The sequence below is a fragment of the Leucopleurus acutus genome (assembly GCF_964270905.1).
Source record: "Leucopleurus acutus genome assembly, chromosome: 12".
Lineage (NCBI taxonomy): Eukaryota > Metazoa > Chordata > Mammalia > Artiodactyla > Delphinidae > Leucopleurus > Leucopleurus acutus.
The window spans coordinates 53,748,522-53,761,826 of NC_139154.1; the positions used below are offsets into that span (position 1 = coordinate 53,748,522).

General features: G+C 39.6%; 1 protein-coding gene across 5 annotated transcripts in view; it reads left to right on the top strand.

Moving 5' to 3' along the window:
- Window positions 1–13,305, top strand: part of LTBP1 (latent transforming growth factor beta binding protein 1) — a 427,411-nt gene that overhangs the window by 377,488 nt on the left and 36,618 nt on the right. For all 5 annotated transcript variants that reach the window (XM_082852057.1, XM_082852058.1, XM_082852059.1 and 2 more), the window contains one exon: window positions 1,235–1,378. In XM_082852057.1, coding sequence (XP_082708183.1) covers window positions 1,235–1,378 — 144 coding nt within the window. The remainder of the gene's footprint in view (window positions 1–1,234; window positions 1,379–13,305) is intronic.

Sequence of the window (13,305 nt, forward strand, 5' to 3'; positions counted from 1 at the left end):
AAACTGGCAAATTTCTAAAGTCAATTTTTCTGGTCTAAGTTATGACTGTCCAGGTTGATTAAATATACCAACTGTCTGCTTTACTTTGTCATAATATCTTTTCATAAGCAAAACTCAGCTCATTGGATTTATATCTGTTTATATACAAAGTGAAATGGAAAACCGAGGTAATTATCCAAATAAGTCAAGAGACATAAACTTTTTGTCCAATTAACTGGGAATAGCAGGTGAAAATAGTATTTTTTTTCCTGAATGATTTGGATAATTGCTCAGATTTTTAACTTTGTCTAAACCGTCTCAGAGTGTGCTCATGAAGACTGATGTTTGTAGATGTTTAATCACATTTAATGCATAAAATACATGAGCATTTCAGATGCCAAGTCAGGTACTTTGTTTAACTGGACACTCATTAATAAAATTTCTTCAGAGGAGAATGGGTAAAAAGTAGTATTGGGCAAGGGCAAACATAAAACTAGCCTTTCTTTATGGCTATGTACTTAAATAAAATGGACTTATCTGTGAGTTTTTAGTGTTTCAATTAAGTATATTTAAGTACAAAAGAAAAATATCTGGCAAAATAGAAATGACACTGTGGAACACGAAACGGAATTTTTAAAGGCATCGTGAAATCACTGAGGAGTTACTGGACCAGTTTGTTTCCCATGAATGATTAATGTAGCCCAGTAACTACTTACAGGGGTTGTTCCTTCAGTTCTCAAAGGGATACACAACCTGAATTCTGGTTGTTAAGTTATGGACATTCTGGCTGCTAGGAAACTATAGTTTTAGACATTTGAGTAGATTTAAAACAATTTCTAAAAATGCACTTAAAGAATTCTGCAGTTTCTGACGTGCCACTGCTGCTAATTTTCCTTGAATTAAGAACTGAGAGAGAAGTGTCATATTATTTAAGACCTCATTATGTCAGAAAGTCAGGGAAGAGAAAATTAAACAAAGTGTACATACGATGCTTGCAGTACAATTCCGAGTTGTTCCTTAAAGCCAGGATCGGAGTTTGGAAACTTTGCTTTGTGTTTTCATGGTCCTTTCACACAAACCAAAGCTTTCAGCCCTGCCTCTGGGAGCCCCTTCCCCCAAATAGCTGAAGGGTTTGATTGCTCCCAGGGGGTCACCTTGTTTCCAGCAGACACCACTAGTCTTGGCACAGCTGGTAAAACAAAGAGCTGTCAGGAGTGAGGAACACGTCTGACTTGATCTGTGCTCCCTTTTCCAGATGTCAACGAATGTGAGCTGCTCAGTGGCGTGTGCGGTGAAGCCTTCTGTGAAAATGTAGAAGGGTCCTTCCTGTGTGTGTGCGTTGATGAAAACCAGGAGTACAGCCCGATGACTGGGCAGTGCCGCTCCCGGGCCTCGGCAGGTAAGTGACACTGTGGAGGGCTTCTCTCAGGAGGGCTTCTCTCAGGGACCTGTACCTACACAGGTTTGGGCCAAACACTCTGGGAGTGAGGAAGAAATAACCAACTATTTTGGCGCCGTGCTGTTTCTGGAAGCTTCCATGCTCTTTCCGAGCCTGCCTTATCAGTGGAATTAGGATGTGGGTGATGACTGTTGGAGCTACATGGCCTCTAATGTGCTTTCCAACCCGGAGACGCCATGGGTAGGGTGAAGGATCCAAAATGATGAGCACATTGGCTGGGAATTGCCTAAAACTCAGAACCGTCAGCCCAGGGTTTAATATGGCAACATCTCATTAAGTTGCATAATTCTTCTTTCTTGGCCCTTGGAGAAACGTATTTTGACACGTCTCTAAATTGAAAGCAACTTAAAGGCCCCTCAGGATCTACAAAGACTTCCTTCCACTTGGAATTCTTAGGTGTTTTTTGCTTTTTTTCCCCCAGAATTTGGCCTAGAGAGTGGCTGTGATTGTGTTTGTTTAAAATTTGATTGAGGCTGTGTCATCATGGCACATAGTGAAATGGAGAGCTGATGCTTTTCCAGATAAGTCATCAACTTCCAGATCACCGTTTTAGTTTATGCCATGTGGCTAAAGCATGGTTGTATTTTGAGGGAAGCAGGAGACTAAATGGTCCTTTGAGACCCAAATAAAATGAAACATAGACTGTCTTGCTCAATCCCGGTTGATTTTGTCTATGCTTCTAAGAAATCTATGCTTCTAAGAAAGCTTTCGCTCTTCCTCAATAGGGTACACTTGTTCTGTGTGAGATAATTATCTTTGCAGGCAGTAGGGAATAAAATATAACCATATTTTCATCCACACACATTTTCTTCTCAATGATTAAATATAGAAAGGTGATGGTGCAGAATTAAATGTACAGACAGTAATTCAAAAACACTATGACGGGAAAGAGAGTGTTTCTGGAGGGAAGGGTTGCTCTTCCTTCAGTGACCACCCCTGCAACTCATGAGCCGTAAAGAAAGGACTTTTCATTTTAGCTCTACTTGTAATGGAAAAAAACAAACCAAAAATAAAAAACCTGGCTGGCCAGTGACAGGACTGGTGAAGTAACTGCCTTTCTCTTATTTGTCTTTGGGTCTATAGAGTAGCACCTTCCCCGTAGTATTATTTTGACTGGAATAATTCACATATAATATTGTATAGTCATTAAGTCATCTATATGAAGGTTAGGTGCATCTATCATGACCTAACCTTGATAGATGCATGTTGTACAATGTCAAGTGAAAAAAAAGATACTCCAGTGATCACAATCTGTGGAGGGAGGGAAGGAAAGAAGATGTAAAAAGATAATTATTAGAATTAATAGAAATTTTAGTTTTTTCCTTTATTTTCCAAACTTTTTGTAATACTTTAAACTGGAATGACCAGGGTTCTGGCCTGCTATTTTCCGGCTATGTAAGCTTGGGCATATCATTCAACATCTATGAGTTTCAATTTTCTCGCCTATAAAACAAAGGTTATATTTACCTCACAGAGTTTTATCCTTTTTTAAAAATTATATACATAAAAGCCATTTGTTAATAACTAAGTACTATATGAAGTATTAAAATGAATTATTAAAATCCAAACACACAAGGGTTATCTATTTCTCTTCCTTTTGTGATCTCTTCTGAGATGGTGGGTTTTTTAAACTATAAATACAGCTTTGCTGGAATGTTTTAGTAATGTCAAGAAGTGGTTTGTTCAGTTCACATAGCTTCAATTAAGGTACATGTCTGGGATCCTAAAGTTTGCTCATGTCTTTGGTAGAGATTAATAATGCTTTAGGGGCTTCCCTGGTGGCGAAGTGGTTGGGGGGTCCGCCTGCCGATGCAGGGGACGCGGGTTCGTGCCCCGGTCCGGGAAGATCCCACATGCCGCGGAGCGGCTGGGCCCGTGAGCCATGGCCGCTGAGCCTGCGCGTCCGGAGCCTGTGCTCCGCAATGGCAGAGGCCACAGCAGTGAGAGGCCCGCGTACCGCAAAAAAATAAATAAATAAATAAAATAATGCTTTAATAGGATCATGAGACGATCTGAACCATTTTTGATGAACTGGATTAGCTCACTGTAAACTACTTCTTAAAACTTTACAGTGACTCTTTTTGTAAGCCTTGTTCCTCATCTCCTATTTTTTAAGTTCTTCTGTAACCAAGTCCTTAACACCTGCTTTGCCTTTTTGCTCTCTTTATCTCCTTGTTCTCTCATTGACTCTTTCTGGAAAGTTCTTCCAGTCAGAGTTCACTAAGTACTCTCCTACTTTTGCAAAGGAGAGCATTTTGAATGCTCAGCTTCATAAAGCTTGTCTGCCAGTGAATACATTGTTAGTTTCTCTTTCCGCTTAACATTATATCTGATCCTTTAATAGCTTCTTGCTTATTTTCCCCATAGTTCTCTGGCTTCTGCCAAATATTGTACACACTCAGTCGTTTTATTGGTCCATGTCAGTATAATCTGCCTTAGTAACTGGATAAGCTTATTAACTTGTATAGTTCCTGGCAATTCTGACTTCTACCATACCTCAATTTGTAGGGTTCTTGGCAAATGCGAACTGATTGTACGGAGTCTTCAGATTGTCTATGATAACATCTTCATTTTAGCAATTCTCTATCCTGAGAGATAGATCGGCTATAAACTGCAGCAAGAGTTTCCCTCCCTGACACTTCATCAGACTTCATCATAGCTCATTTGTTTGGAAAAGGTGATTAAAACTGGAAATCATAAAAACAGATAACACATCTTTTAAATATTTAAGTTTTAACTTAAAGCACGTAAGGTACATTTATTCCCCAGTCTCCGAAGAAGAGCCAAGGTCTGTCTTCGGGTAGAAATCCATTTGCATTCTGTACGGGCTTGTCTTGCATAAACCATATCTATTATGCATTATCTACACTGCCCACTTTAAAGGGAGTAAGAATTTAAAGGCCTTTGCTGAGTAAATAAGCACAAAGTCACTTTGGGTTTTCTTTTTCTTTTTTTTCGATTTTCTGCAGTTGTATTATCCATTCCTAGTTTGATAACCTTTTCTTTTCTTTTTTACTTTTTTTAAACTTAGTCTTTCTAAAGGTTTAACTTGTTCTAGAAACAACTCTTCTACTCATTCATATTTTATTGGTTTATATACTATTTAATTATGTAATTACAATAATCAATACATTGGCACAGAGTGTTTGAGAATGAACGTAGCTGAGTCTCCGTTGGCATACCGCTCAACACGTCAGTACAGAAGTATGCTGACCCACCTGAGAACGGCCAGCTGGCTGTGAGCCTTCCACCTGCTTGTGGGCATTAGCCAGGATGTTTTTCAGAGGACAGGAGATTAGTTCATCTAACAAGGTGGTTAAGTGGAGGCTAGTTAAAAGTTTGTATCATACTCCAGTCAAAGAATCTGCTGTTATACAGAACAAAACATTTTGTACCAAATTGAAGTTAAAGTTTTTATCAAGATAGGATTCAAATTAATTTCATTATATACATGATAGACTAACAGCTTAGATCTCATCCCTCCTGGAAGGTAATTAGGAAAAGAAAGATAAATTTGCTCTCTAGGCTGTAATATTTCCTCAGCTTTAAAATTTCCCCAGGACAACAGACATTCCAACAAGAAGCAGTAGCATCATCATCTGAAGTGGTATCTTACTGAGGACAGAACTGGGGCTGGATGTCACCAAGGCACATTTCAGATCAGTACGCGGAAGAACTTTGCAATAGCTAGAGATAGTCAGCACACAGCTGTCTCAAGAAATCGTGGGTGTTTCCTTAGAGGTGTCCAAGAACAGGTGAGATACTCACTGGCTGGCAGAAGGGCTCCTACTTCCAGCATGACATTGTCCCAGGTGACCTTGAAGGTACTTTTGAACTTTAATGTCCTAGGATTTTTATTTCTAAAATACTTGTTGGCTCCCACCTGATTTTTTAGGTCTGGTCTAATGTTTTCATTGCCTGGGCCTTTGGCCACTAATTGACATTGCTATACGTTGCATAAAAGCACCTGAAACAGAAATAACTAAAAAACGTCCATATCAGACCACTCATCACCTGTAAGAGGGTATGGCTATGAAATATAGCCTGATGCTTTTATTTCCTCAGTGCCTGTGATAATTTCTCAATAAAAATGTTATGTCCTTGGGCACTCTAAGGGTAGCAGTAAATATTTAGTGTTGGCAACTGCAGCCTTCAGGCTTTACACACAAAATGCTGTTCTCTGTCTTGACTGGTGCACAGAGGGGAGACTCTGTGGTGGTGGGAACTGAATTTTATTTTTAAAACAGAAGGTATAATGAAAGGAACACAAAGATATATATTATAATTAATGCAGGTGTGCCTTGCTTTAAGAAAACAAAGTAAACAAGATCAGAAATTATACAACATGTAAATCAGGCTGATTATTTGCATTGTGTAATAATTGTTCTTCACTTTAAGACAAGCAAATAAACAAGGTCAGAAATTAAAGATCTATAAATAAACAAGATCAGAAAGTAAAATCTATAAATAAGCAAGATCAGAAATTAAAGATTATTTGTATTATACAATAATGGTTCTTCACACAATTCATGACAGGGTTTCCTTAAATATCAGTTTTCTCTAATATAGCTGAGAGCTTCTTCTCACATCGCAAGCTAAGTCCTAGACTTCTACATCTAGAAAACACCCTAGTGTTTTTCCAGCCCAGCAACTTTATTTCCAGGTGAGGAAGCTGAGGCCCAGAGAGAAGTTCTAAATGTTATACGTAGGGCCATATTGCTAACGACTGGCAGAATTGGCCCAGGAACCCGACTCCAAGGTCTTTCCCCTTAATTCTACTTCTCAAGGCTGAGGATCCCATGACAGCACATTCTTCTAAAAATTGGCTTCCTTTTCACTTTATTTCTTTGTTTTGTTCTCGTTATTGAAACCATGCATATTCTTAGAAAATTGGCAAATACAAAAATATCTCAGAAAAGAAAATCCCCTGCTGTGTCACCATCCAGGGATAATCTCTGTGACCATGCTGACCTCCATATTCTTTGAAGGGGCATCCCTACCTCCACTGAACTGTCTCCCAGTTGATCCTCAGCGCACTGAGATCGAGCCCTCAGACCCTTCATCCGGGTGAAACTCTTTCCTCTTGTGACAGTAGTTTCTCATCTTCCCTCCCCCTTTCCCTTTTCTTGATTTCAGGACATTACTCTTCCCTGTATCCTCCTACCTCTTGCTCTGGTCTTCTTCTGTCTCATTCTTGACTCTTTCTTTCGCCATTCCTTAAATAATAACGTCCCAGAGAGTTGCATGGTTAGCCCTCTTTTTACTCTGTATTCTTCTCCTGGGATATTTTATCCTCTTCTCCAAGTCAACTTACCTGGAGTATTACTTACTTGGTGTGGATGACCAAGTGAATATCTGTGCCTCTCCACCTCTCTCTTGAGTGCCACACTCCTATTTCCAGCTGCCTGTTACTGGACCTTCCTCCCAGGGTGTCTTGGAAGCATCTCTGCCTAAAATTATCCAAAAGCAAATTAATTACCATTCCCTCTCCAACCTGTTACTCTCCCTGTGTACACTCATTGATTGCCAAACAGCCATACTATAGATCCTGAAGTCATACTTTATTTTTCTCTCCATCCATCCAAGCCATCATAACATTCTGCTATCTCTACCTCAACAGTATCCTTCAAATCTCTCTGCTCCTCTGCTACCACTGCCCTGGGCCAGTCCTTCAGCCTATCTTCCCTGGACTGTGGCACTTGCCTTCTGACTTCTCTCCCTGCCTCTCCCATCAGTTCCTGTTCCACATTGCTGCCAATTCACATTTTTGAAACACACATCTGGTTTTAAACCCCTTTCAGCTGCTTATTCCTGCCTCCAGCATGAAGTCCAAATCCATCAGCAGGGTAACAGGACCCTTTATCCTCAGTCATTCATTCCTCTTTGTATTGTCTGTCACCCAGCTCACTGCTAGGCATCGTGCCTGACCTACAGCAGACACTGTAGCCTATTGAGTAATAGGCTTCTCCGCATTCGAGAATGTGTTCCTTCTGTATCCCATCATCTCATTCCCAGCTCGTTCTGCAGAGTAAGAATTACTCATTTTATCAAAGGTATCATGGGGGCTTCCCTGGTGGCGCAGTGGTTGAGAGTCCGCCTGCCGATGCAGGGGACGCGGGTTCGTGCCCCGGTCCGGGAAGATCCCACATGCCGCGGAGCGGCTGGGCCCGTGAGCCACGGCCGCTGAGCCTGCGCGTCCGGAGCCTGTGCTCCGCAACGGGAGAGGCCACAACAGTGAGAGGCCCGCGTACCACAAAAAAAAAAAAAAAAAAGAAGGTATCATGGACCACACTTAATTGATCTATTCACACTTCTAGGTAGAGGGGACAGTACCCATATGTGCTTTGGTTAAATTACAAGTAGAGGAAAAAAATTTAAAAAGAGCAGGTCCCTGCTATCAGGGGAAACTGTGCAAATCATCCTTGTGGTTCTGACAATTGAACCTAAACAGCCTGCTTGTTCTCTGTTCCTGGAGAGGTCCACTACAGGTTTTGTGTATGTACATATTTTTTAAAGGCATGAGACCACATATAATATCACTCAACCATTATATTTGGCACAGTGGGGTGTTTTTTTTTAATGTGTTTAGGTAACCTGTAAAATAAATTAACTTTGGAAGAATTTTTTAAAAATAATTTCTGATTGGAAAAAAAAGACCTTTGGTAGGAAAAAAATTAAAGACAGTGAAACCACAGTATTTAGAATGCAGACATTGTAAAATGCCATAAAACTCCTGAGGTCTTACTCCTCAGCTAAGGCTGAGGAAGATATGCTCATTTGTTATTTAAAAAAAAAAAAAAAAAGGTTTCTTCCCACCTTCAAAAACAAGAGTGAGAAGAGTTTACTACCAAATGGTGCTTTTATTTTCATGAAGTTTTATGCTTGCTGTGTATAGTATCTAAAATGAGTTTTTAATAAAGAGGTGTTGATATTTGAATGAACTGACGTATCAGTTAAGTAAACCATGTACACAAACCATTTTATCCTCTTAATACAAGAGACACCACAGTGTTGCATTAGAAATGCATTTTGTATCCTAGAATTCACTACCAATAAGGCCTGGAGAGGAATGGTTTGTACAATTCCTTTTAAACGTTTCCAGACATTTTACATGTCGCTGCAGATGTGGCTTTATTCTTGAGGTCGTCCTCACAGGGCCTCGCCATGCACGTGTGCGGGTGTTGTGACAGCTCTCATGCTGCTGTTGTGACAGCTCTCATGCTGCTGTGACGTTATCTCCTTTCCGACTGTGCTGCCTGTTGCACCTCGTCCCAGTGTGCGTCTCCCGGTTTTCTTTCTCTGAGCTGCTTTATTCTGCCCCCAGGAGTCTCTTCTTCCACCGAAATCTGCCCGCTTTTCTTCTGACTTCTCCAGTTTCTAATAATATTTCCATCATTGGGACTTTCACTTCTCACCGTCTCCCCAGCCTGTTCCTATCCCAGGCTCCCTCCTCCCAGTGTCTTCTAACTTCTTCACCAGAAAAAGCAAAACCAAAGATATCCTCCATTCCACCTGGCAAGGCTGAGGCGACTCTCTTCCAATAGAGACTGGCATTGTCCTCTGCCTCAGCACCTAAGTCACAAACACACCTATCACTTGTTCACATGTTAATGCATCCCGGCCCTGTTCTCTTGTTCTCAAAATCAGTTCTGTGACTCCTTCCACAGACCACTTCTCCCCTTGCCCGCTCTACCCACACAGACCTAAGGAGAGTTGTACTTTTTATTCCTCCTCACCTCTGTCACACCTTACTTTCTAGCCAATTTTTTTTAAGTTTATTTTTCAAGAACTTGACTCAAAATGTCAGCTCCTCCAGGCAGCCTTCCAGGATTGCCTTGCCCCCTGACCCTTTACAGTGTGGCTTACACACCCAGCTTGCTTTCCTTACACTGTCATACCTGACCACCTGATTGACCTCTTTAAGGACAGGCACTGCTTTGAAAGTATTTTTGCTCCTGTACTTCACTTTCTAAACTTTATTTTGACTTCTTCCATGTCTTTTACTATCTGAAGTTACCACCTTTCTACGATCTTCCTTTCTATTTGCATCCCTTCATGTTCAGTCCATTCCTATTGTCAGTGCTTATTTTCTGAAACTCACCAATGGCTTTCTTTAAAACACATACACACTTCTCATCTTCCAAGTCTTGGAATGAGAAAACTAGGGGAAAAAAATGAATTTCCAAGTTCTCTTTTACTCCCTTTGGATTATTACACTGGAATGCTTTTTCTCACAAAATTATGAGTTGGTATAAAACATTAGTGCTGTGCTCGCTTCGGCAGCACATATACTAGAACATTAGTGCCTGTGGTGATTTTTCAAATAAAGAGAATAAAGCTTACTGAGTAATCCTATTCAAAGTCATTTGCTGAACATTATTACAGACACAGACTTTTACAAATTGATGTCTTTTTCAGGACTAGGGCAGGTGTTTCATTTGGGGGCATTGTTTACTCACACGTATTTGTGATGTGACTCTTGGGTCACTGTCGTCATCCTGTCTCAGAAGGATATGGAGGGGATTGGCATCTGAAGGCCTTCAGAAAATATTGCAAATGGAAAGTGAAAGCAAAGGCAAGGGCCATGTAGAATGTTTGTGTCCACTCTAACCAAAGAAATGTTCCAGATCTCCCCACTCCAACAGCAAACCTAAGATTAGACATATTTAGGGAAAGACTAAAGCAGGAAGTAATCCTGTAAGTGCACACCCACATCCTCTTCTTTCTGACGAAGCAAGAGAGAAGAGCTTCTAGAAAGGGCAGTTCACCAGTGGTACCTGCTGCTCAAACCCTGTCTTCAAGTATTCAGAGCAAGGGAAGAGGGTCACGCTGCGTGCTGCTTTGTCACTGAACTCTACATCAGCAGGATTATCTGCTGCCCCCTGGGCAAAGGCAAAGCCAAACAAACTCATGCTCGCTGAAATGTTAAGAAGCTGAGCCCCATCGAAGAGGTTTAGGGAAAGCATTAGGCACTGGACATTGGACCCAACCTAAATGTTCTCCTCCAAAAAGTGAGGATGCTCTATAACCTGTGCCGTCTAGCTCATGGAGTTACTTTGTGTATCACATGAAAAGGCATCTGTGAAAGTTTCTTCAAAAAAGGCACACACATGAGAGGTCCAAAAACTCATTTCTTATCACCAGCCATACATACCCCTGGGATTAAAATATACACATTGCTTTTTATACACAGATGTTAAGCTAACCTCTTAATACATATTGAAAAATCAAATCTGAAAATACTGCAGGTGAGGTAATGTATTTCCTAGAAGTCTATGGCATGAGATATGAAGTATGGCTAACCTTATTAATAAAATCTTTCCGAAAAATAGAATTCATTCTTTTCTGAGCTTGGCACCTTCTATAACTTTTGATTTGATCTTTTAAAGTTATTTTGTGATAGAAAAATTTCTCCCCTAACGACAGTGACAAGCTCATAGAGATTTTTTAAAGAAATCACATTACATGTCTTTACTGATCGGAGTGTTCCCCCTGTGGAAAAAAGCTCTAGGCGGTTAATTATTTAAAGGTTAAGAAGATAAGGAAATTGTAGCTTTTCACAGAATGACCTTTGTGGACCAGTTTTTTTAAAAGGAATTTGCATCTCTTTCCAAACACGGATGAGGGCCTGACTAACCCTCAATATCAGCTGTGTAAACATTGAAGCTTCAAACTGCTTGGAAAGAAAATAAGAGCAAAACTTGTAATAACCAATGTAAAACCTGAATAATACAGTGATATTGATTATTTCCCTATGCAGTCACCTTTGAGTTTCCTTCCAAAGAAAAAAGAAAAAACCATTTTATTTCTGTGAGTATAAAAATACATGGTAGAAATAGTGTTTAAATGTATATGAAGTTTTTGACTCAGAAGCCTGTGGTCTCTAATTACCTATGAATATTAGCAGCCTTCATTGAAGTGTTACTGTACAATGTTTCCATATTGTAATAAAAACTGTGACATATCTACAACTTTGTACAAAGAGAAAAACAATGATTGAGCACTCTTTTAACATAGACTGTAAACCTGATTGGCAAAACTCTAGTTGTGTTGCTGACTTGATTTATATTTCTAAGTGCATTCATTAATAACTGTGTTTTAGGCAAACTGAATAAAATGAGTGGAATTGTCCATAGTAATAGTCTGTCAGTTTATTCACACATGTTGGGAGAAAGTTTATAAAATTTTTTACAGCGTTCATGATTGATTTCATATTAATTTAAAATACCTACCCTTAATTTTCCTCAATAATACCCTGTGTAAGAGCTTGGAGCCCCTCCTGAAGGGAATGAACTGGTGATGTTCAGGCAGGCAAAGCACATGTCTGTCCCCTGCACACTTGAAAAGCTAGTTGAGACGAGGGATGTGGCAGGTTTTATCCAATTTCACACACAAGGAAATGATTTTAAACCACTTCATAAACTGCGTAGGAATCCGCATTTCAGTTTTTTCCTGGACACTTATTCTAGGTTTGAATTCGTCATCAGCTATTAAGACTAAGTTAGAGTCCAAGCTGAATTGTCAAAGGTAGAATAATCTGAGAATTAGCCAGAATCAAGGGTGAGAGGGATCCTTTACATTCTCATTGATATTCTGCATTCTGGGAGTACTATATACGTCGAAGCTTTGCTTGCTTTTACTGCCATAAGGGGAAACAAAGGGCAGTAGCTCTTCTGATAGAATTTTATGAACTTACATTTTAAGAATACCTTTGTTATATGACATATTAATCAGGTTTCCGCAGTCAGTTTGACCCTGCCAAAGTAAATATATAGGAAACTATTATGAAAATAAATCATTAAACTTTCCTCATAGTATAATGATCTGCCAACTTTTTTTTAGAAGGTAGGTATTGAGATTAAAGTCTTATCCTTACTGGCAAGTGTTATCCCCTTGTCCCTATAGTTTCTTTGGGTTAAGAATCTGTAGATAGCAGTTCTAATGAAAATATTTCATTAGTATTAATCTAAGTAATTGTGACGGCAGTTGTCAGTTTATCTGACATAGCATAAAATTAAAATAAGAAATTCTAACTGGATCATAGGCAGTAATTTGAACTCTATAGCATTTAGTAGGGAAGAGGTTTTTTTTATCATTTTTGAAAAGCACAAACTTCTTTGTAGACTTCAAATCTGATGGAATTAAATCATTTTTAGTATTAACTGAAAGTAGGTGGAGTTGTTCTTATCATTTGTATTCTATCATATCACCTTGACTTTTATCACAGAGGGTTAAGCAGACTCTGTTGAAATATATCAGTGTATTCTTTAGGACACACTTGAGCTGGGACTAGAACCCAGCCTTGAAATTCTACCCCGAGGATTAGCTGGCTCTTATTATTTCATTCAGAACCATGTATTTGCAGCACTGTAAGTAGATTTCTAGTAATGAAAGGGTTTCTTTTAATAGACTCAGGTTACTGCAGTGTTTTTCTATTTGTCTCCTTCTGCTTTGTACTGTTTAGAAAATTTGGTGGGGGGCATGGTTATCTCTATAACCATCTAAGGGTTAAATATTACGTGTGGCCCCATATCTCTGGTCCAGTGTTGGGGAGTATTTTCATTGATTTACGTAGGTGTTCTAGCTCAGTAAAGAATGACCCTGTGTTTGGCAAGAAAACAGATATGGAAACTGTACTCACAGCCAAATTTACAAGAATAAAGTAATTGGTTAAGGTAAAAGGAAATGATTTTGACAGACTTCCACTCTTGGGGTGGGTTAGAAATCCACCAAAATTCAGGATTCACGTGCATTTTCATCTTGAAGTGGAAGAATCCAACATAAAGTGGAAAGCAGCTTTCTGTAAATGAAGTGCATTGGCACGTCCACTCTTTTTTACCACTGTGTTTTCAATTCCGTGGTGATAC